The 24,858-nt window shown below is 36.5% G+C and overlaps 6 protein-coding genes across 6 annotated transcripts; 3 read left to right on the top strand and 3 right to left on the bottom strand.

Moving 5' to 3' along the window:
• Nucleotides 1–272: 272 nt before the first annotated feature.
• On the bottom strand, nt 273–5,626 carry TOM3 (tobamovirus multiplication protein 3). The gene is made up of 11 exons (XM_012990750.2): nt 5,165–5,626; nt 4,583–4,673; nt 4,427–4,479; nt 4,251–4,343; nt 4,095–4,166; nt 2,554–2,626; nt 2,423–2,468; nt 2,106–2,169; nt 1,968–2,021; nt 1,389–1,466; nt 273–701 (listed from the first exon to the last, which is right to left on the bottom strand). Exons 1-11 carry the CDS (start codon nt 5,333–5,335, stop codon nt 609–611), a joined length of 888 nt encoding a protein of 295 aa, XP_012846204.1. The 5' UTR covers nt 5,336–5,626; the 3' UTR covers nt 273–608.
• Nucleotides 5,627–8,283: 2,657 nt separating this feature from the next.
• LOC105966030 (D111/G-patch domain-containing protein) lies at nt 8,284–10,717 on the top strand. The gene is made up of 4 exons (XM_012990571.2): nt 8,284–8,547; nt 8,698–8,751; nt 9,573–9,686; nt 10,433–10,717. The coding sequence occupies exons 1-4, from the start codon at nt 8,431–8,433 to the stop codon at nt 10,556–10,558; spliced, it is 411 nt and encodes a 136-aa protein (XP_012846025.2). The 5' UTR covers nt 8,284–8,430; the 3' UTR covers nt 10,559–10,717.
• A 708-nt stretch (nt 10,718–11,425) lies between these two features.
• Nucleotides 11,426–12,321, top strand: LOC105966017 (uncharacterized). Its single transcript, XM_012990560.2, has one exon. The coding sequence runs from the start codon at nt 11,501–11,503 to the stop codon at nt 12,110–12,112; it is 612 nt and encodes a 203-aa protein (XP_012846014.2). The 5' UTR covers nt 11,426–11,500; the 3' UTR covers nt 12,113–12,321.
• A 2,207-nt stretch (nt 12,322–14,528) lies between these two features.
• LOC105966129 (putative ribosome biogenesis protein C8F11.04) lies at nt 14,529–15,926 on the top strand. Its single transcript, XM_012990683.2, has one exon. The coding sequence runs from the start codon at nt 14,725–14,727 to the stop codon at nt 15,577–15,579; it is 855 nt and encodes a 284-aa protein (XP_012846137.2). The 5' UTR covers nt 14,529–14,724; the 3' UTR covers nt 15,580–15,926.
• Nucleotides 15,927–16,137: 211 nt separating this feature from the next.
• On the bottom strand, nt 16,138–20,088 carry LOC105966128 (Radical SAM superfamily protein). Its single transcript, XM_012990681.2, has 6 exons — nt 19,390–20,088; nt 18,274–18,364; nt 17,420–17,577; nt 16,958–17,129; nt 16,584–16,694; nt 16,138–16,408 (listed from the first exon to the last, which is right to left on the bottom strand). The coding sequence occupies exons 1-6, from the start codon at nt 19,884–19,886 to the stop codon at nt 16,322–16,324; spliced, it is 1,116 nt and encodes a 371-aa protein (XP_012846135.2). The 5' UTR covers nt 19,887–20,088; the 3' UTR covers nt 16,138–16,321.
• Nucleotides 20,089–20,684: 596 nt separating this feature from the next.
• On the bottom strand, nt 20,685–24,734 carry LOC105966178 (ribosomal RNA small subunit methyltransferase J). Its single transcript, XM_012990743.2, has 6 exons — nt 24,124–24,734; nt 23,390–23,488; nt 22,225–22,402; nt 21,944–22,041; nt 21,142–21,203; nt 20,685–21,049 (listed from the first exon to the last, which is right to left on the bottom strand). The coding sequence occupies exons 1-6, from the start codon at nt 24,586–24,588 to the stop codon at nt 20,926–20,928; spliced, it is 1,026 nt and encodes a 341-aa protein (XP_012846197.2). The 5' UTR covers nt 24,589–24,734; the 3' UTR covers nt 20,685–20,925.
• Nucleotides 24,735–24,858: the final 124 nt, after the last annotated feature.

The following is a 24,858-nucleotide window of genomic DNA, read 5'->3' as shown; positions in this document are numbered from 1 at the left end:
TATTATTGATTATGTTGTTGTTTGGCGCTATTAAGAAAATAGAATTCATAGAGATTTAATTGTTCGTATATTATTAATTTATCTTTAATTAAATCATAAATAAACTAAAAAGAAAAATATTCTTATTTCTTCAAAAAATTTATAATCTCCAGTGATGAGTACAACTGAATCGAAGTCGAATACGAATCAATAATTTATAAGAAACACCTTTAAATCGCAACCTCGTGAAGGAAAATAATATACAGCGTTCAAGAAAAGAAAAAGATCACACCTTTTAATGGTAAAGGAAGAGGCAAGAAAATTGGTATGAAAAGATGACACAAATGTGCATTATAACTACATTTTTACGTTCATCGTTCGCCTAAACCTTTATATAATAAAAGAAAGAAAGAAAAAGAAAAAACGCAGACTGGAATTAAGAGAAAGCTAATATGCATTCACACACGGTTGGGACTTCCCCATATACAATGGTCGATTTTTCACATTTTCTGCATCATATCTTCTAGTACAAGTTGTTTTCAAGCCTCAATCTGCATATCATCATTTATCCCAACCCTGCAGTTTTTGTTTTTTTTTAAACCGCGTTTATATATCTGTTGCTTTCCCCATCACCTGATTGGATGATATTGCGTGATCCCGCGTTTTGGAGGCAATTTTCTCAATATGAATAGGACAAGAGACGAAGGTAAGATCTCCACAAGCTGCAAGATTAAAGAAACAGATTAATAAAAAGAAAAAAATCGTCAAAGACTTAAACATAACACAAATCATATAAAGAAATCTCTAAGCATACTCTAAAGAAGAGTCTCGAACAACACGAGTAGTAATGTTTGATTGTCGGAGTTGTGTGTTGTAATCATTTAACTTTATATATTTAAAATCAAAGGTTCAAAATTTCAATCCTCGAATATTCTACAAACATTTGCAAGTGGACAAGACCACAAAACGAAGAGGCAGAATACGTAGATTATCCTGTGCATTTATAAAGCTAACATGATGCCGGTCCAATCTATAAATAAACACTCGATTTTGTCGTCTAAAAGAAAGAGACTTCACAATATATCAGTTTCTTCTTACTTTAATATTCATTAACAATCTTAAATTTGATATTTGATTATATCAGTTTCTAATACAAATCTGACTTTTAAAACAAATCCTTGTGTTTAAACTGAAAATAATAGAAGAAGATTCTAAAGTAGCTGAGAGAACAAGAAACTATCGAAAGGCTTCACTCAGTTTCGAACTTTCAACCACTTCAAAGACTTTTATGACCAACCACATAATTCACCATAAACAGAATAAAATGCCAGACAGATCATTTCAGGATTTACATGAACATAACATCAATCAAATAAGAAGACCTCAAAAAATTAGAACTGAAAACTCACCAGGTAGTAAATGAAATTCAAAATAGGATGATCCAGAACATCTAGATCTGCAGCTGCCTCAAATGCATTAAAGCACATCTGTATTTACACAGTTGAAGGATAGAAGTCAGATGATGCGAGCATAACTAAAATATCGAGCCAAAAAAAACTGAAACTAGAAAGAGCATATAGATAGATAAGTACATATAACCATGATGCTTACTAGAGACAAATATGTGTATACATCAATACATGCATATAAATGCAGGGTGCGTGACGCAGAAACAACGAAAAAATATAGTTTCAAACCAAACTAGCCAACACCAGTGACACATTCAATGCAATCTTTTATTTATGCTCTCACTCCATCCACAAAAAATAAACTAAAGCTCTCATTGATGGGTACGGAGTTTGTGCCAGAATTGAAAGCTTCGAAGGTTTTCGTTAACCTTAACACATTTCAACTTTACGTTTTAGACAACTTTCTTGAAGGTTGCACCAATGATATTAATCACATTCATGATCGGTGACCATCAAAAGGTTGGATTCGATAAAATATAGATCATTCAGAATTCTTCTTAGAATAAGCATGGGACTTACCATAATGCATCTCACGAGAAAACATGAAAAACATATTGTGGTAACATAGCCAACCTGGGTAAGCAAGAGATGAGAACAAACAAGTTAAAAATAGAAAAATATCAAACGATAAGAAACAACAATCAGCTTACGGTATACCTCCTGTAGCTTCTTGCGCCGTCCTTTTGATTCCACAGGGAAACGCTGCAGCATTAAGAACAACCTGCACCACACGTCAAAGATCATTGTTAAAATGAATCCACAGGACAATCTTTCAAAGTAAAGAATTCATATAACAGTTCTACAAAACCCAAAAAGAAAAAAAAAAAAGTGGTCTCTTCTTAACCTTCCAACCGCAAAGGAGATCTAAGATGGGAGGCAGGGTTATCAGTTAGTCAAACGTGCAAACCACGGAGAACTATCAAAGAAGTCATGTTTAGTATCAGTCAATTATCAGAGGGAGTGAAGTAAAATACCTTCCACCATAGAGAAGGAAACCCAAGGCTGCAAATAATGAAACACCTGCAAATTGACAAGTTCCTTAAGAATATTGGAAGCAGTAACACAATTAATGCATATAAACTCGGAAAACGGTTAAAGTAAAAACCTGCAAAGAACATTTTGGATAAAATCACAACTATGGGAATGGGCTTCCACCACAGAATTAACCACAGGATTATCTGCAACATATTAGAGAAATGTTTGTTACACATTATACAAAGCCAACAGAATTAACCACATGATTATCTACAAGACGATAAAAAGAAATGATTGTTCCAAATTACACATTCTTGATATAAAGAAAATTCCTAAATCTATATACTACAAGAAATTAGATGGCATGTGTTACAACCATAAGCAATCTAGCTTCTCAACAAATTACATTTCCACGACACAGGACCATAACATACAGACAGCAAACACCTTTCTACAAGGGAAGAACATTATTATGTTTCTCTCACAATGAAGAAGATCAAAGTTCTTCTCACTGCTTGTCCTGAGCTAGACCTTGGAAATCATAAAGCCTTAAAAAACTTCCTGGTCTCTAATACAACTGTCTAGTCAGCATACAGATATTAATTGTTTTTATTTAATAAAGCATATCTCCCAGGGTAAATAATTGTTCAGTAGTTCTTACTGTTCATGTCTGGTCAGCTACAAGGATTAAGCTCCATAATTATGGTGACACTTTACCTAAATAAAATTTCTACTTCTACTGGAGTAACTTTGTTCAGAAGCCCCACGAAGAAACTTCTTTCACGAATAAACTATTAATTTCTGGCATACCTATTAACAGAATTACCAGGCCAGTAATTTGAAGGCCAAATATAAAGCCAACCCAGAACCATTTCAACTTGAACTCTAATTTAAGATAGCACGTGCAAGGAACATATCTGAGAAAACGGATCCGAATAATTGCACAACTACGGGATCTAGACAACCAGAGAATGAATGCATATTTAGAGAACTGACGTATCTAGTATTCTAACGATTAATCCTCATAAGATCCATTAACAGATTGATCAATCAGCTACGTAACAGCCAAATAGCTTACGTATAGGAGAAAGAAAAGGAAAACATTTGAACCGCATGAAAGATCCTTATCTGAAAAGTATTTCCAAAGCGCTTCATTTATTCAACTAAATCACACTTGCTAGAGATGTTCACCCATGTTTACTAATACCAGATTGCTGAACTCAGTGTGCTATATTCCTAAGATGAATGAATTGCCTCTCTAATTTTCAAATTTTAACGCGTCCAGACAATAAGACGTACTCCTTTTCATTCTAAACTGATTGAGACCTTCTTTCCTCTATGAACAATTTATAAAACTATCACTCAGTAAGTCGTCCTAGAGCACAAGAGCCCCCTCTGCTCCTTCCCAACCTCTACCATTCAGAAAACAGAGAGCAAATAAAAGTATCAGGAATATATTCCTTCATGGTGGAAAATCTAACTAATGTGCTGCATATTGTTGTTTTGTTTATTTCAGATGAAGTAGACTTATAAGGACAATAAGGTCAAAAAGCTTCCAAACACATCTTAGCCTATCTTCTAACATATTATAACAGAAGCAATAAACTCCAAATAAGGAGCAAGGATCTTTATCCTCTAACTAACTGAACAAATATGGGTAAGATTGTTCACCTGGATGACATATACGACACCGTTTATTGTGTAAAAACTAGGCCTCAGCCCATCAGTAGATACAGCACGAGCCTGCTCAAATCGTACAAAGTAAATCAGTCACCACCTTCAAAACCTATAGCAAAACAAATCCTAACAAAAAGACTTTGGACCAACCTGGTAATAAATTTCTGCCCAGAACAACACCAGCAACGCATACGTAGTGAAAAATGCAAGACTTGGCATATCGAGCAATATGTGTTGAACAATCTACCAAAATGCAATACTATTATCAGGATATATTAGTTATAAGATTTCAGAAAAATGGCAATCGTATGAATTAAAGTTGATACCTCAGGATTCAACTTCTGAACGTCTCGACGGAATGCAAATACCACACAACGAACTAAACAAGCAATAAAACATAACATTATTCAGTTATTAACTCTCCAAATAGTATTTAAAAGTAAATTAATAGCCAAGAAAGAAATAATGCATGTGATACAGACCTCCATTGACCACGAAATTGAGGAAATGGAATACTTTTTGTGTCGTCCAACCATACTCGGGTACTCTCAATTGTATCCTAACCAATTGTACCTACAACAAGTAAACGATGGAACCTTCCTTCCATTAATTTATGGAAGAGTTTTCACAATCTATGCATGCAAAAACAAACACAAATTATCTTCAGTTAACATTCATAATTCAACACATAAATCAAGGGTATTCAAAACCTGCAAGAAGCTCAACAGAATGCGTATAAACCCCTAATTCAAATGCAATTACAGATATTCTAAAACAAAATTCATCTTACAGGTTTGGAAACTAGTTATTCACTCTAAAAAAAGTCGGAAAAATTTAAGACGGGTAATCGTAACAAACCTAATTAAAATAGTATTTTGCAATTTATCTCCATACCAATCATTACGAATCCCTAATGCAGCGGGAAAAATGAACAGGAAAAACACCGGGTGTGTAAAATTCGAAAATATCAAACACAACCATCACAAAATTCACAAATCACAATCGCCGAAAGGAGGAACGATAAGCAGCAACATGAAAAAAAAAATTTGTAGAAAGAAATTTACAAGAGCAACAACGGCGACGATCCCATAAAGCGCGGCGAGGACATGGAATATACGATCCTGCCAGGCGGGCGACTCGTTAACTACGTCCCACCAACTCGTAGCGGCCTTAAGGCGGAGCGCCACCACGGCCGCCGCCGCCTCCACAGAAGGGCCCACCCCCTCCGCCACCATATCAGACGACCGCCCAATCGGATAAAATAAAAAAAGGGGGATCGGATTTATCAAAAAGCTTTCTTCCAACTGCAATCACGGGGGGTGGAAGGGGGTGGAAGGAGATTCTCGATTCAAAAAGTTAGCAAGGGCGGTGGAAGGAGGAGCGGTGGAGAAGGTAGTTTATACGAAGCGTCAACACGTGGAGAAGAAGGCTGAGTTATGACGAGTTATGAATAAGGGAAACTCGGCCACCACTATTATTGTACAAATTCGGCATGTAGGCTGCTAAACACGTTTTACGGTAATACTAATTCCAATCTTGTTTTTTTATTTATATATATATTATAAAAAAAATTAAAACCTAATAAACGTAATAATCTAATAATCATCGCACCATATAAAATTGAAAAGTAACTCAAATCATATTACTGGAAACTAATTAAAAAGTAATATATATTGTATAATAAGGAATGAAAATATATTTTCAGAAATTAGTGAAGTACAATAAATTTGAATATTTAAGATTACTATTATTTATGTATTGATTTCTTGAAATTTATAGATATGAATATATTCGATTAATTGGGTCCAACAACAATTACATGTTATTTATTAAATGTGTACCTACTGCAAGATAGTATTTTTAAATTTTTAAATATTGCATTTTCCAATAGATAATTTTAGTTGTATAATTTAATTATTTTTTTAGTTATTTCTTTCAATAAAAGAGATGATTTTAAGGTGTTAATTTAAAATGCAAATTAAATTGTGCTTGAGGAGGTGGGTACGTGCTACGTATAATATACTTTAGGAGTTAAATGCAAAAACCACCCCTGTGTTAATCCTAAAGACCAAAAACCCCCCTGGGATAAAAAAAGTGACAAAAATCCCCCTGTAATCAATAGTCAAAGCCATACTCCCCCCTAACTTTTGTGCGTGCCATTCACTCGCCCAATGTGCGACTACTTGTGCGATTTTTATACATTTTGTGCGTGAAAAGACAAATTTACCCCTCTGATTCTACACTCATAAAACAATTAAACTATTTATGAATTTGTAATAATATTTAAATTCAAAAACAAAATGAAAAAATATGAATTATATTCTGGAGAACGGGAATGCGTATCTGGCGGCGGCGGATGCGGGCTTGTGAGCGGCGGGAAGCTTCTAGGCTCCGTCGCGGTGCAGTTGGATTTGAAGAGTATTCTGGAGAATATGGGGAAGCCGGTGATTCAAAACGGGTGGGTTATGATTTTCGGGTCGGGTGTGAAATTGCACTTGAATGTTAGGGCTGAACCCGACCCGAGATTCGTTTTTCTGTTCGACGGCGAACCGGAGTGCAGCCCTCAGGTTTTTCAGGTCAACGGCAACGTCAAACAGCCGGTTTTCTGGAATTTATAATATAATGAAAAAATACAAATTATATTTAAATAGATACAAACCACCCACCTTCCATAACCACGGCAATGGCAAACGGGAATGCGTATCTGGAGTTATACTCCATTTTTGGGGAAACCGGAGAAGATGGGATGCATCCGTACGGTGACGTGGCTGCTTGGCTGGTCGCCGGAGAGGGGTTTCGGTCCATGAACGGAGCCGGCGACGGCATTGGTGGGGTGGGGTGAGGTGCCCAGAGAAATAAAAATCAAAGTGTGTGTATTTGTGTGTCTGTGTGTTTTTTTCATTTGGGGAAGATGGCTTAATTGAAACTATTAGGGACTGAATTGAAAATTTTATAAACTTCATTTGGGTCATAAAATTTTAGATGTTGGACAGATTTATCTGAGGGTGTATTTGTCTTTTCACGAACAGTCAACGAATAAAAATAAAATGGGTCGAGTGTGCATGTTTGAACACTTATTAGGGGGGTTTTTGTCACTTTTTTTATCCCGGGGGGTTTTTTGGTCTTTAGGATTAACACAGGGGGGTTTTTGCATTTAACTCTATACTTTAGGGGTGTCAACTGTACTTGGCATATAATAATATTATATTATATTTCTTTTACAGGTTTTTATGAGAAGGTTCTAATCAAGAACATTTATTAATCTAGGTTCAAGTGTTTTATATATTTAATCAATAAGCTCATCATTTTAACATAAAATGATAAATGATAAACAAAGGTAAATTTAGTGTGGTAAAATTACAGACAATCCTCTAAACTCAATTCCTAATTGTAATCTTAATTTAATTCTGATTTCATCGATTTTGATCATAAAAATGCAATTTTGACTTTTTCCAAACATTTTTTTTTCTGCTATTTTTTTTCGTCACGGGAGATCGATGTTTTTTTCCCTAACCCTCCGCTGACCGTTTACAGTAACACTGTAAACACATTAATATTACTGTCTAGTATCGTAATATTAAATTTTTAGTGTTTTTTGTTTATCTTTGTCGACTGGTAAACATAATAATTTACTATATTATACAATAATTTATTATGTAATATAGTGATTTTGTTGTGTTAATATTACCGTACTAGATAGTAATATAACAATATTACTGTTTTCACGGGGTCAAAAAATGTTTCTGGAAAAAAAACGCCGTCGGAGACCGTGTTGGCCGCAGTTAACTACAATGGCGATCAAAATTAGAGTAAACATTAGGTTACGGGTCAAAATTGAATAATTTGCGAAGGGGTTAAATAGATGAAATTGGAGTATATTAAAATGTGAGGGGATATTTTAGTCATTTACACACATATAGTCTTTATCTGGACTTTTTTGTAAAACAATTTGTGAAGGTGGGCCTACATATGAATAAGTTGCCCATCATTAACTTATTTGCAAAATAATTTATTTGTAATACCCCTTCTTATAAAACATTCATAATGGAGGACCCAATTGGCTATTATTTAATATCGAGGATCTATATATAAATAATGAAATAACTAGGAGTGATGTGTAATTCTCAAAAATTGGAGGCTCAATTGGCTATTATTTCGCCGACCCCTTTTCCCTCTTTGTATTTAGGGCTCTTTCTTTCGGCAACCAAATTGATTTCAAAGACTACCGTATACATTGATTCACGAAAATTCATTAGCAAAATTCAGATTTTTTTTCTTCGAAAAATCGCCAATATATTGTTTTGGGTTATCTTAAATCGTTGGTAGACGAATGGAAATTGCGATTGATGAATGTTCCTCTATTGGATTGGGTGTGATGAGTACAGCTCCTCCAAGTATGGCTTCTTCTGCTTCGATCCCAATAGATTCTTCGAATATTGGTTTCCGGGTATGAAATTAACGTCTCTCTCTCTCTCTCTCTCTCTCTCTCTCTCTCTCTCTCTCTCTCTCTCTCTCTCTCTCTCTCTCTCTCTCTCTCTCTCGTGTGTATAATTTGTTTTCAAGATCTGACTTTACTTTATTTGTTATATGAATTCAGCTTTTGAAGAAGCAGGGTTGGAAAGAAGGGACTGGCCTTGGTGTTTCCCAACAGGTTTGTTTCATATATACATACATACTGTTTTGAAAAGTTACCCTTTTTATTGTGGATTTGCTATAATCTATTTTTTTAATTAGACTCTCTGCTAATATTAGGTTTTGTTTGCTTCATATGGGATTATTTTAATTTTTAATCTTGTGTGGGGTTTTCGTGTTAAAATTTACAAGGAAATAGAAAACGGATGAGTTGGTTGTACCTTTTCAGACATAGTTGCTAGCTCCTCGTATTGTTTTGCTTTTACAGAAATCTCGTCACCATTTGACGTCGTGATGATAGTGTTTGAGATTTTTTGTTTTATCGGTTCGGTTTTACGCAGTTCTTAGTGTAATGATGGGATTTTTTCTGGAACTGGTTGAAGTTCGATATCATGTAGAAAATAGTGATAAAAAAGATTCAAGACTTACGATCTCTCAATTAGTATTTTAACTACACTCATTATGTGTCTAGTTTGAGTATATTATGATGTCGAAATTTGTGGAAAATGTATCGAAATATTTTACTTGTATTACTGATATACATTATGACACGGCTTTTTCTAAAGTCGGGAAATTCTTTGACCAAATCCATGTGTAGTCAACTTAGCGATTTTCGTTGGTTTCGTCATTCTTTGGTGAGAACAGATGCCATTCAACTTGTTAAATTTCGAAAATAAATTGGTTAGCTATATTCTCTTACCACTGAACATATATATTTATTTTTCGTGCAAGTATGTGGATCTTATTCATTTACATTTTGCACACACGCTTATTATATGTTTGTTTAAATAGAATAAGCTCGTATGTACTCTCCTGACCGGTTTTCATTGTTCGATGCAGGGCAGGCTAGAGCCCATAGAAGCTTTCATTAAGAAAAATAAACGGGGTTTGGGAGCGGACAAACCGAAGAAGTCAACTGATCAACCGAAACCACATGATGGAGAAGATGCAAAAGTAAGTTTTGACTTTTCCTTGGAAGATTATTTTTGGTTTTTCGTTTAACTATGCTACTATATTTACTCTTCTGTAAAGCCTGAATGAATTTGTGTCACATGTTGTATGTATGAATTTGGGTAAATTACGGCCACCCCTGAGGTAAGGTTAAATTACGAAAAAACCCATCTTGTTTGGGTAATTTCAACCACCCTTGAAGGTAAGGTTAAATTACGAAAAGAAAACCCTCTTGGTTGGGTAATTTCAACCACCCCAACTATGAATTACACGTCCATCCTTATAGAGGCAAATTCAACAATTTTGTGGAATGTTCTCTAGTTAGTAGTTTGTACTCGTTTTGTGCAAATATGTAGTTTTTGATGCAGCACAATCCGATATTTACAAGCCAAGAGACACATCTTGTGATCATCTTGTTTCAAAATGTGGAGCTCGAATCGGGTAAAACGGATACAAATTGGAGAATATTGAATATAATCTAGAAGATTTCACTAAATATGACTTGTGGTGAACGTGTAAGAATATTCATAGTTGAGGGGTGGTTGTAATTACATAAACAAGAGGGTTTTTTTTCGTAATTTGACTCAGAGGTGGCCGTAATTTACACATAGATTTAATATGCAAGTATTAATTAGGCAAAGATAATTAGATTATCACATAAGGACTTATATATAGTAAAACTAGCATAAGTTATCGACCGAATTAACAATTGACTTAGTGCAGCTCTAATTGACATAAATCATTTTCAGGTGGCGAAAAGTAAACCAAAGCGCAAGTCGAAAAAGATGAGGAAGATTGAAGAGTTTGAGAAGCGGTTGCAAGAGCAGGAATTCGATCGCAATTTTTTCAGGGAATTCTGGCCGGACAATGTTTGATTTTTTTTATTTTTTATTTCCTTGAGTAAAAGCTTTGGACATGTACATACGTTCGATCTAGCAAAAAACACGAGGTTGTACATATTCGAGTTTACCAATTTTTGTTTACGATAATTCTATTTGAATGCCGTGGTTATTACTTATTACAAGTGCTTCAAATAGTTTTATGATTCTGTTTTTTTGCTCTTTCATAATTATTTGAAAATAATACAATGCTTTCAACCAAAGGTAAACTTTAGCCCAAATTTTCATATAACACAATTAATTAATTAATTAATTAATTAAGAGCAAATTACGGACATCCCTCAGGTAAATTATAACCACCCTTGATGTAAGGTCAAATTACGGAAAAACCCTCCTATTAGGGGTAATTACAATTACCCCTCAACTATGTATCTTCTTATACGCCCACTCTTATGGTGTCAAATTTAACATAATCTTCTAGATTCCGTGATATGTTTTCTAGTCTGTACTCGTTTTTATGCAAAAACACAGTTTTTTATGCACCACAATTTGATATATGTACAAGCGAAAAAACACATTTTATGATCATCTTATTTCAAAATGCGGAGCTCGAATGGATAAAACATGTACATACTTGAGAATATTCCATATACTCTAGAAGATTCCACTAAATTTGACACTGCAATGGTGGACGTGCAAGAAAATTCATAGTTGAGGAGAGATTGTAATTACCCAAACATGAGTGAATTTTTTCGTAATTTGACCTTACTTCAGGGGAGTGTGGCGGTAATTTACCCTTTACTAATTGAACGAGAGTAAGAGGGTTTTTTTCGTAATTTAACATTACTTGAGGGGCTAATCGTAATTTGCCAATTAATTAAATGATTAAGCAAAGACACCCTAATAATTAGCAGCTTATATTTGAAGGAGACGACCGCCACAAAAAGCTTCCATTTCCGCCCAACACAAAAAAAAAGAATGAGGAAAATATCGGGCCAATTGCTTTCGTCGAAGCCCATCTCACTCTCTAGGGCGGCGAAGCTCATCTCCCGCTTCGCCGCCGTCGATAACGGCTCCTCCCCCGTCGTCTCCTTGTACCTGCAGCGCACAGCCGACGCCTTCAATAACTTGGTCCAGTTCCACAGCAAGCGCTTGAAAACCGGCGATGTCGAAAGTAGTCCGGACCGGAATAGGGCCCCCAAACCGGCTGAGGACCGGCCGGAGAGGAATTCGGATGGAGCAGCTGCGGAGGATTCGAACGGCGGCGGAAACCCTAATTCGGTAGAGGTGCAGAATTCGACAAGTGAGGAGAAGAAAAGGAAAAAGAAGAGCAGGAGTGATTCTGTTGTTGACGATTCGAAGGAGTGTGTGGATGAGGTGCAGAATCTGCAGAATGGAGAGAAGGGGGAGATGAAGAAGAAGAAGAAGAATAAAAATAAGAAGAGTAAGAGTGCTGAAGTTGGCCCGAAGGCGAATAGCATCAGTAATCCTGAAATTGAAGTTGAATATATGCAAATTGAGGAGAAGGAGCAGACGAAGGAGGAGAATACGAAGAAGATAAAGAAGAAGAAGAGTCACTCTGCAGTTTGAGCGGTCGAATTCGAGGGAAAAAAGATCCGATTTTTAGCAGCTTCTGTGAGTTGTATACTATTCCATCTATGCATTGTGTGCTGGCTTATTTTAGATGTTCGATATCTGATTGGTTTTTGTTTTCCGGCTGCTGGAGTTTCTTGTCTTGGAGGGCACTTGGCCCATATATTTTGATTTTCTATTAATTGATATTTCTTGATTTAACTTAATTGCTGTGTTATTGAAATGCATATATAACTTGAACGAAAATTTGACGATAGTTCGTTGTTATAATGTCGTTCTTGAATAGTCGTTGGCTGTTAACTGTGAAAATGTTATGCATTGTTATCGTGAAGCTGAAGTGATTACTTAGGAGTGGTTTCAGTTGCACGGTTTTGCGCGAAGAGAAATGCGCCCATTTCTAGTTTATGATGTCTTCTACTTAAACAGTAAAACTCTTATGAGGTGTTTTCTTTTCCTTTATTTCCGAGATAGTGGCATTGATCGAACATCTTCTTCATATATGAGACTTTGGAAAAGTCGTATAATTTTCGTTCTTCCCTTTATTGAGGCATTGTCTTAAGAGCGGGAACAGAGGTTATTCTGTTATCTTAACACTTGTTGCCCACGAACTTCTTATAGAGTTTATTGATGATTCAAATGAATGAGTTACGGGAGTATGATTGAAGTTCTCGTGCTATTATTTTCTTACAGAAGTTACTTTTCCGGGATAATCGATGTGTGAATGCAGTTTGTAGAGATGGGAATGATCTTGTGTCTGTATCGGAAAACGATACTTATTTGTTGGAACTGGTTGAACTAGTATGCAGCAGTTAGGAATTTAACGGTGGTATGGCTTTTGTTTGCGACAAACTGACTATAGAACGATAAGTATAAATTACGAGTAAATAGTATTTGTCCCTTTTCGTAGATTTCTCTCCGAGCATGAATCTAGAGGGAGTGATATACTAGTATTTGTCCCTTTTCGTAGATTTCTCTCCGAGCATGAATCTAGAGGGAGTGATGTACAGAGCTCTGGTTTGTGATTTTTATACTTGTTGATGGGAAATTCCAGCCTGTGGTTGTTCTACATGTTCCAATGATGTATTTGAGAGTAGTTTATACAAATGTTGGTTTTTTACGTGGAATTACTGTATAATTTAATATTCCATTTTATTAATAATCTTGTTAAAATAATATTTTTAATTCATCCTGATTTGGAGACAATGTGGTAAATTTATAAGATAATACATACCTTGGGTAGATTGAACGGAAACGCGAGGTAATGTCATTGCACGCGAGTAGGTGATCTGGGTCGGAGTCGATGTCACGTAGAGATGAACATCTAAACCTGCAAAACTAAGACACGTGTACTAAGATGGATGACAAATCGAGTCTTTTAGGTGTCCCAAAGGCCCAAATACTCAATAGGTTGTTGAGTCGACCCAATAAAGTATATCAGACATACATTTTTCGATTAATTTGTAAGTATTAATAAAAGATGATCTAATTGTCACCTCATTCAATCAAAACATTACTTCTTCACAACATTTTCAACTGAAGTGATCCAATTTCATCATCTCATTCAAAATCGTCGATGTCTTGCATCATGATAATTCGACATTGTAACGATTCATTCAAACTTTATAAGATGATATATATTAAATTATCTACAATCTACTATTCCGTTAAATTTATCGATTTTTTTGTTGGTCTCTGATGTAATAATTTATAGATGTTTAACTCAAACCTATTTTGTCTCCAAAAAAAAAATAAAGGGTAAATTACAAACACCCCCCTGAGGTGTGGTTAATTTAAAAAAAAATCCCTCTTGTTTGGATAATTACATGTACCCCTGAAAAAACGCTAGACAACCCTAAAAAAAACCTAATGGTATTTCTGTAATTATTTATTTTTAATATTTTTCTATACTAATTTTCAATAATTATCAATCTCCTATTTTTCATCATTATATCTCAAATCTTAATATATAAAGATAGAAATTCGATTTGTTAAATGTAAACCTATATATTTGGATAACAAATCTTAATATGTAAGATTTAAAAAAACTAATATTATATAAAATATGAGCAATACTATATTATTAATTTTTACTATGTTAATGTACTATATTTTCTTATTATGCATTAAATTAATTTTTTTTTCACTTTTGAAATAATATCCCGTGCATCGCACGGGGAAAAAAAATGCTAGTTTCATCTGAAAAGTCAAGTATATTAATTTACCGAGTTTTAAACCTACGTCTATTTTGTCTAGTAAAAAATAAGTATATTAGGGCAGGGGGTCCAATTTTAATTAATTTATAAAAATCAAATTTGTTTCAAAAATTATACTTGGTTTATTAAACGGAAAATTGTAGCTGTGGGGGCAAAAAGATAAGGTTTAAAAACTTCGAGGACCATCAACAAATTACGGAAACATAGTTGGCTTCTTTGAGGGCAAATTTGTATTTTGCACCTCTGTGTGTTCTTCAATCCCCCCCTCAACCCAAATTCCACTCTAGACGCAGCAATTACCGCCGCCGCCGCCACCATACGCAGCAATTACCGCCGCCGCCGACGACACCAGCCCCCCAACAAGCACCTCCATAGGCGCACACGTAGCAATCCGCCATGGCAGATTCACGTAGAGAGAGAATCAAGGAGGAAACAGTTCGGAAAGCAGTAAACGCCCTCCTCAAATGGAGGCAGAAGAAGCTGCAATCAAACTCCGACCACGAAGAAGAAGAAGAAGAAGAATCAGAAGGTGATGATTTCATATACCTCTCACTAACCCTAAAAAAAGTGCCACCAAAAACCCTAACTATTGCACCCCACCGTATACCCCTCCGCCACTCTCTCCTCCCCGAACACCACTCCACCTTGAATCTCTGCCTCATCGTCGACGGCAAAAAAGTCACCGCCGAATCCGCCCTCAAGGCCCTCGCAGCCCAAGGCGGCGAACCCTCCGTAAACCAGGTTCTCAAGCTTTCGAAGCTCAAATCGGATTACAGGTCCTTCGATTCAAAAAAGCGCCTCTACGATTCGTTCGACGCGTTTTTCGCGACTGAAAATGCGGTTCCTCTGCTCCCCAAGGTTTTGGGGAAGGTTTTCTACAAGAAGAAGTCGAAGATTCCCGTGCCGGTGGATTTGAGAGCTGATTGCAGTAACTTGGAGGAGGAGATCGAAAGTGCTTGCAATTCGAGCTTGTTGTGCTTGAGCGCCGGGACCTGCAGTGCGGTTAGGGTTGGGAGGTGGGGGGTGACGGAGGGGGGTGAGATTATCGAGAACGTGTATGAGGCGATCGATCGTGTGGTTGGGATTGTTCCGAGGAAATGGGCTGGAATTAAGTGCTTTCATTTGAAGTTTTCGGATTCTTTGGCACTGCCTATTTACGAGTGTTTGCAGCCTGGTGGTGAAGACGATGGATCTAGCTTGGTCGGAGAGAAGAGGAAGAGGGGAGTATTGGATTCTGCAAGAAAGAAATGATCGAATGATCGAAAAAAAGAAACGAAAAAGAAGTTGCATTATCTCATTCAATTGCATTTATGCAATTCTTGTTTGCATAGATCAATCGAGGAGTGAATGGCATTCGATGGGATTGGACTTTTAGTTTTCGTTGTGATTTGCTTTTTTTCTTTTTCTTTTTTTCGTTAACTTGCTGTAGGATTTTGGATGGTTGGCTCGTATTTTTGAATAGTAGTTTATTGATTGAGAAGAAAACAAATACAATGCAGGAGGACTACCCAGTACCGAATTCGTTACGCTGATAGGGCTATTCTCAGTTGGTCTAATTATAAATCAGAATTCAAACTCGAAGTTAATGTTTGTTTTTATGATTATGTTTTTGTCCGAATCGGTTACGGTGATCGTGTGATTGTAGCCAGTATATATAACGTGTGAAAAAAGCCGATACTGATCTGATTCAATACGTTTCATCACTTGTTCGTGAAAACCCTTTTTCGTTTTTTGTCTTTTTTGGTTGGAAATTTGCAAAGATTTCGATTGTGAAAGACCTGGCAAGTAGAATAGTCATGTCAAATTTGGTTGGAAGGATGAAACTTGGTACCAACTGTAATTAATAAATAATCATAATGAATAAATACAAAGTATATATAGATGGTGAAAAAAATGTATCAAAAATTGAGGGTTGATTATATCTAAGAATATGACAATACTACTACTGCATCATTGAATTGAATAAATGATAAGAATTTATGTGTGGAGAAAATCATGCAGAAATCTCTGATGTGTATTTAGCACTTTCTTTCACCATAGTCTTGACAAATAGTTCCCCAGCTCTGTACGAAGATCGAACCTAGAAAAGAAAAAACAAAAACCAAATCCAAAAATTCATGACCGAGTTACAGAGGTTAACGAAGAACACAACTAACTATGAAGTTCTTTATGTAATAAGTCCAACACTCCAATAGAAAGAAGGGTCTTGTATAAAACAAGAACATTAAATGGTGATTTGGGTTATAAAAGTTTACCAAGGGTCCACTCGCGACATAACGGAAACCGATCGATTCGCCGTAATCTTTCCACAAGGCAAATTTTTCAGGGGTAACATACTCCTTCACCGTAAGATGCAGTGGAGTAGGCTGCATAGTTAGAATGGATCGTAACAATTTGACGTTAATGCTCGGATAGGCTTTAGATTATAAGAACTTAGGAACTATAAAATCTCGAACAAAATTACAAGGCCAAGTCATAATGGAAATAGTAACAAATAGATAAAAAGACCCACAAATGTAAGAATCGGATCGACAATCATCGCGCTTGTACTTCCGTGTTTTTTCTAAAGATCGTTTATTTACTCTGAGAAGTATGTATTAAATAGAAAAAGTAATGCACATTAGGTCACCTGTAAATACTGTCCTAGCGTCAAAATGTCAACGCCAATGTCTCTTAAGTCAACCATGGCTTCCTTTAACTCATCGTCAGTTTCACCGAGTCCCAACATAATAGACGATTTTGTTATCATCCCTTCCTTGCTGAGCTTTGCATGTTTCAGCACAGATAAACTTTGCTCGTACCTGTAACATTTAACCACAAAAGGATTGTCACATGTCAATGTAATTGGAGACTCGTCTCGTTTAGAGGTCCATCCAGCAAAATCGAATAAGAATTGTCTGAAGACAAAATGCTACAGTCAAAATCAGTTTAGGTGAGGTAGTCAAATATCCAAATTTAAGGGACTTCGATAAAATGACCAGATTTATTGGAGCATCGACTAAGGATTGTTAAAACATTTCTCCACAAAATGTACTTTTTTTTTTTTTTTTATTTGGTGAAATGAAATGAGCGACAACGAATAGCAACTTACCCCGCCCTAGGATCTCTAACGATACGCTGTAGTCGTTTCACAGTTTCGACATTGTGAGCAAAAACATCTAAGCCTGACTGGACAAGAGTGGATACAGCCTCTAAGTCACCTCGAAAATCAGACGTCAAACACTCGACCATGATTTCAGGGTTGAGTCTCTGCCAAAAATAACAATACTTCAAGTTAGATTACATGTACTCCTTATAGTAATCTTAGCACAGATATGACATGTGTTTCATGTTCGTGAAACATTAGTATGAAACATAGTTACAAATTTCCCGAGAGTCTAATCATAAAAATTTGGGTAAATTACAACCACCCCTGAGGTATGATCAAATTACGAAACCGCCCCTCTTGTTTAGGTAATTACAACCACCCCTCAACCATAAAATTTCTTATACGTTCACCCTTGCGGTTTCAAATTTAGTGGAATCTTCGAGATTATAGGGAATATTATCACTTTTGTTCCCGTTTTATCCCATTTTAACTCCACATTTTGAAGCAAGATGATCATAATATGTGTTTTTTGGCTTGTCTATATCAGATTGTTGTGCATCAGAAACTAGATTGTTGTGCATCAGAAACTGTATTTTTACACAAAACGAGTACAAACGAAAGCACATTCAACGAAATCTAGATGATTATGTCGAATTTAAGAGTGGAGGTGTAAAAAAAAAAATCATAGTTGAGGGGTAGATGTACTTATCCAAACAAAAGGGGTTTTTTCGTAAATTGACCATACCTCAGGGGTGGTTGTAATTTACCCTAAATATTTATATCGTGCATCAAGAAGCATGTAATGTATCTCATTTAGATCAAAAGGAAATATCCAATCACAGAAACACGAAAATAACCTTCATGGCTTTGACTGTTTCGGCAAAATGACCACTACCACCATCAGGCAGATCGTCTCGGTCAACACTGGTTAGAACAATATAATCCACACTGAAAAAGAAAAGAAAAACAATCAATCCAACATATACCAATACGAGGTGTTCTCTAAAATGATTCGTTGAGTAGTAGTCATACAGTATAAATGGGGAGATTCTTGTATTTGCTAAAGGAGATGTAACATTTTGAATGCGACATCCATTAATCTATTAACAGTGAAAATTGAGATAATATGGTAGCGACCATCAAATGCCAAAATATGCATAGCTTCCTTTAACACTAAAAAAACGTTAATAGCCCTTTCGAGTTTTGACCATTAAATTTCGGATTCAAAACAAGAACTCCAGTAGCAAGATCTACATAACTATACAATAGTAGTATTGTTCGTCATCGAAAATGACAGTGAGTGCAGAATTTGCCAAACTCCTGTAAGCACTCCTCACCGCCTATCTTCTCTTTCTATCTTATTCCCCCTTGTTTCCTCTTAATTCCGATAAGACCCGTTATTGCCAATCCTTTCTAAATTACAGTGGCGATAAATCAACCCATCTACCAAAAACTAAAAAAGTACTATATTACTGAAAAAAAGTATGAGTTGAACTCTTGACCTCTGTCAACGTAGATACATATCATCTCACGGACTCTAAATGCAATATTGACAAGACGACCTACTCAATGTGTAATAAACTCTTCAAAACTGGCTCCCCCACAAAATGATCGATGGAGGTTTTATAAGTTCCTTCAACAGATAGGCAATCCCTCACATAATCCAATTTACGGCCCCCGACTCATTCCACAAGCCCAAATCTACCCAAGTACGCGTATTAGAAAGATATCAATTAGACCATGTGTGAAACCTTGGTTTTGCCGATTAACGTCATTATGCACTAGCCAGCCAACTTAGCAAGTATATAAGTTATTCAAGGTGTTCTAAGTTCGGTATACAGCTCTGATTAAGATATTCTTGCTTGTTTTATGGCTTTGTCTGCAAACTCATTTTCAAGAAGATGCAAATTCTGCCACCAAATTCATAACCAAATCAGAAACAAAAATGAGTTTGCAATAGAAGAAACTAGTACCCCCAGCTGGCAATGGCCTCGGCGGTGTTGTAAGGCTCCATGGGATCAGGAGGCGCCGGGTTCCGACTAGTCTTGACGGCGCAGAAGCGGCAACCCCTCGTGCAGGTGTCCCCGAGCAGCATGATAGTGGCGGTGGCAATGCCATCTCCGCCGCCGTTCCAGCACTCCCCAATGTTGGGGCACTGCGCCTCCTCACAGACGGTGTTGAGTTTGAGTCTCGACAGAGACTCCTTCACCTCCTCGTACTTCTCCCCCTGAGGCGCCTTCTGCCGGAGCCACGCGGGCTTCTTCGCATTCGGGTCCCGGCCCGTGTGAGGCCCCACCCCGCCCGGGTAGGGCGGCCCGACCCGAACCGCCGCCGATTTAGGCTCGAGCTCGAGGTGCGATTCGCATCGGGCGGTTGAATTCGGAAATTTGGGGCTCCTTGTAGGGTTTTGCGGAGGTCTGAAGGTGGGGAATGGAGATGGAGGAGCTTTGGAAATACATTGGTGGATCATTTTTTATTTTGGGAAAAATTTCTTGATGCGAAATTGGAAAGAGTGGTGTTGTAATTGGGAGTTAGAGGTGATTATGATTTTTGCAGCGGCGGAGGAGTCGAAGAAGTTATTTGTGCTTCCGCCATTGGAATCTCCGTCGGCGGCTTAATTCAACTGCCGTTGGACTGACCATCTACTTGGCACTGTGGGAGCGTTAGTTTAGATGTTGTTCATTTTGACCCGGTATTTATACCTTTATTCAATTTTGACCCCCATGATTTGGATATTACGATCTATTGAAAAATAACCCATATGCTTGAATAATTATAGTCACTTCTCAACTATGAATCTTCTTACACCGTTACACGTTCAGTGATATATTAAATTTAGTGAAATCTTCTAGATTGTGTAGAATATTCTTTAGTTAGTACCCGTTTTACCCTATTCGAGCTCCACATTTTGTAACAAGATGATCATAAAATGTGTGTGTGGCATAAAATAAAACAAGTACAATTGAATTTGACAATATTAGAATGAACGTGTAAAAAGATTCATACTTGAGGGGTGGTTGTAATTACCCAAATAAAATGAGATTTTCATAATTTAACATTACCACAAGGGGTGGCCGTAACAATATCCATTGAAATTGTTTGCAAAATGGTTCAATTGAGATGTAGTTGATAGTTTGGTTGCTTTCTTCTGTAGTGAGTTCATCATTTGTACTTTAATTTTTTTTTACTATTTTTCTTTTGGTTTTGCTTTTAATGCAAATATCTGTAGTGAGTTCATCATTTGTGTTTCAGAGCTAAATACAGTTAATTTATAAACTAAAGAACCACAGTTAAGGTAACTCAATAGCAATTACAGCACGCTTGGAAATCGAGATCTCAATTATTGAAGAGCAATCTGCTCCGAAGATTCCGTTTGACAAAATTCGAAACATCAAAGCTAAGAAGACCCCTCATAGTCCAGCAGCAACAAAAATCGAAGAAACCTTACAAAACTTTTTCCTACAAGGTATCGAACAAAATAACTGCAAACATCGCCTAGATTACCTTTATCAAGACGAATGAGACGATTCATCGCTTGACTCCGGTGCATCTGTGCCGTCGATCATTTTCTCTAGTGAATCAAGATCGCCGGCTTCTGAAACAGCGTGGAGACGAAGTTTCTCAGCATCTTCACTGAAAAAAGGAAAAGAAGGAGACGCATGTTATTAGCACATATTGCGATCGCGCAGAGTATGTTTGTGAAAATTTTAAGGAAAGATACTTACTCTGCAACCCCAAATATCTCTTTTACAGTTAAAGAGCTGTCTTTTGAACCGAACTCAGGCAGCTGCTCCATCAGACACAAAAGTATGATCAGCCAACGTGTTAGTAAAATAAGGTTAAGAAATAATCAAAGTTGCCTGGATATGACATTATAGCATCTCACTTAGGTCTATACGGTTTTGATTTTCAAAGTTCGGTAAAACTAGCCCTAGCCCTAGACCTCTGGCTACTACGAACCGAAACATGGACGGGACCATTGGAGATTACGAAAAAGCCCTTACGTAGAAAATTTCCGGCTATTCTCTCAGCATACTAAAAAGGGCTTTATTTCAAACCTTTTCCATTGTTCTGTCGACACAGAAAGAAATGAGTGTGCATAGATATGAATCATTTTGGAAGTTCCATCGTTCTCCAAGAAATCAAAACCAATAGAATATAATTAGATTGTTCATCTGCCAAAACATGGTATCAAGATCGAGCGGTGCGATGAAATTGAGTGAACATTCTAGTTCACTAGACATTGTTAAGGGAGCAAGACATTCAACTTTGTTACGGGAAACCTACTCATTCTTACACACTTCTAACAATCCTAAGACATATTATATATTCCCAGAAAAAAAAGTGTTAGATAATATATATATATATATATATATATATATATATATATATATATATATATATATATATATATATATATATATATATATATATATATATATATATATATATATATATATATATAATCACAATCGTGTTTGACTAACCTAATGAAATGCTATAGTAAGTAGAGAGAAGAACCTTTACCTCAGACAAATAATAAACCTTCCCAAAAAGAGCTTGCACGGCAAGTTTTCTTTTGAAACCGGTTTCTGAATATCCTGACATATCCATGACCACCGGACCTGAAAAATTCATGCATGCATGTTATAAGCTAGTAAAACATGTCTCAACGAAACTACTGTTGTCATAAATCTATTTCAAATTCCACTTGAGAATTCACTCATTCATAGTACTAATTCTGCAAATTTATACAATTTTAATACAAAACAAACATTGGAAAAGCGTGAAAATATCATTCGTGCTACCTTTGTCTTTCACTATCCTTCTTGAAATGTCATTCAAAATGACAGCTACTTGAGAATCATCCAACATTAGTTTTTTCCTGAGCTGGATTAAGTTAGATATCAAATCTGGATCAAATGGCTTCTCGTTCAACACATAGCGAATGTATTTCCGTAAAATCTCCTCCGTGTCAAAACCTGTCTGGAAATACAGCAATGTGAGACCAAGACTACAGCACTTATGAAACAAATTTTACAAAAATCTAGATCCATGAAAGTTCGTATAAATATTCAGATCACATGAAAATCACCTCAAGTCATTGCAAGGCAAGGTCCAATAATAAAAGCAAATAAGGATTTTATTATTCTTAAGTATGATTGTTCATGGGTCAGATTGGTTGATTACCCAACCAACCGACTTTTACTAACATCCAACACTATTATGTGCCCGACTTTTATAGGTTGGGTAACATATGGCAAACGAGTTTGTCGGCTGCAAATATGGAGGCATGGGTTGATTGCAGTATTGTAAGCCATTTTTTGTTATACACATATTCAAATATTGTATTTTTTAATTTAGTATTAATAGTTTTTATTAAATATACCTTCTTGTTTTTAAATAAATAATAATGGCTAAATAAATTTATAATTAATTAACTAATTAAAATTTATCAAACAAAGTTATAAAAAAAAAGTTGATTGGCTGAGTATTATCAGACTTTTTAAGATTTCAGCAACTACCAAACAACCCACCTATACATTGGTCGGTTGAAATTATCGGCCCGACTTCATGGGTCGGTTGGTGGTTGATTTTCAGCCATGATTTATGGATTGAAATAAGCCGGTTATCTGAGTAAAAAACAACCCATGAACAACCCTATTCTTAATCATATCAAAATAAATGGTGAATTTAATTTAAATTGGTTTCACAGTAAAATTTTAGGGAAAATGAAGAATAATTTCGTAAATGTCGCTTCTGAGCGATGATACAAACAACGGCTGATTTTGACCTTTTGAGTGCTCAGCCCAAATACTTATTCAAAAAATCACCAAAAGTAAAATAAACTATTCATTAAATAGTTATAACAGGTCATACGCATCTAAGTCTACAACAAAGAACTTATTAATGATTCCTCGACTAGATCAAGATCAAGGTTTTAAGGCATGTCTGCGATATAGTATGACTTACCTTTTGCATCAGTCCCTTTAAATCTGATTGGTCCACTTCATTCATTCCCTTCTCGAACAGTTCATCTATTGACTTGCATATCACAACATTTTTATTGATCTGAAAAAAGAATTGCCTTTTGTCAAGTAACTAATCATACGATAAAATTGTTTTACAGAGAATTATGATGACACAGTACGATGAAACTTAATTACGATAAAATACCTCCGGATAAAAAAAAAGGTGAATTCAATTTTGACAACTGCGAGTTCCCCATAATACGAATTTAGTTCTTCGGCTTTAAGCTTAAGCTAGTACTAGTTAGAACGAATGCCAACAAATAAACACATTCAAACAGCTTTGGGAGACCAAATCGAGGATTTGTAATGGATTTATATTTGCATTTCCTGTGTTCACGTGATAGAAATCTCAGTCCTCGTGCACTATCAACGAGTATAAACAATCGAGGCACAACAAAATTACTCTTACATCGAGCTTGTTAAATGATTACATGATAAGACAGAAAGAACGCGCAATTTGAGCTATTTGTTGAATTACTATGGTAAACATCAAATCATTGGGTTATCCGAAATCTTTCCCTCAAATCCTGACTTCAAATCCAAATCATTCCATCTAAACCTAACCTTAGTAACCTAATTATTTCATCCAAATACCCCTAATATACAAATTCAAAGCATTGTATCTATCATATGTATTGAATTGGCATATTAAAAAAAGGGCAAGGTAATACGAACCAGCTGGCGGCGTTTCTCCCTCGGCGAACCGAATTTGCGGACGGTCTTAACAAAGGCAATGACGAAAGTGACGCCGAGATAAGCCAACGGCACGGCCAAAACCCACGGCAGGGAGCTCCGGCCAACGCGTGGGCCGGGAATTGCCTGATTGACGGAGCCGGTGAACTCGACCAAATCCAGAGCCTTCTCCTGAATCCACGGCAAATCCTCCTCCACTTCCTCCTCCTCCTCCTCCGCCGCCGGTTGTTCCTTTTTAGTGGAAATGTTGCTGCTCTTATCGCTGTTCGGCAATGCTCTGGCTAAAATTGGGCGGGAGGGCGAAGAGGATGTTAAGGAAAACGATAAAGGTGAGGAAAATTGAGAGATGTAGTTGCGTCTGTGTTTGGGGAAGAGATAATTATCGACGTTTTTGGAAGTGTAACAGGAGCAGCAGGTGGCGTAGAGGCTGCCGGTGGAAGTGGCCATAGTCGAATTTGGAGCTGGTTTGTAGGATTGGTTCGGCTGAACACGGCGGCGGCGCGGCGGCGGCTTTGGAGTCTGGACAAAAGCTCCGACCGGGGCGATAAAGGCAGAGAAGGGGCACACTTACAAATAATCTCATTTTACTTGCTTCTACTATTTGTAATAGGCTTAATCCCACTTTGCACCCTTGAAATAGAGTCTTTTGGCACTTTGCACCCTTACAAAATAATAATAGCACTTTGCACCCTCAAAATACAATATATCATTCACAAA

Source organism: Erythranthe guttata, chromosome 5 (genome assembly GCF_056151865.1).
Source record: "Erythranthe guttata isolate IM_541 chromosome 5, IM_541, whole genome shotgun sequence".
Lineage (NCBI taxonomy): Eukaryota > Viridiplantae > Streptophyta > Magnoliopsida > Lamiales > Phrymaceae > Erythranthe > Erythranthe guttata.
The sequence above is the reverse complement of the archived record's forward strand: the minus strand, read 5'-3'. Positions and strand labels throughout refer to the sequence as shown.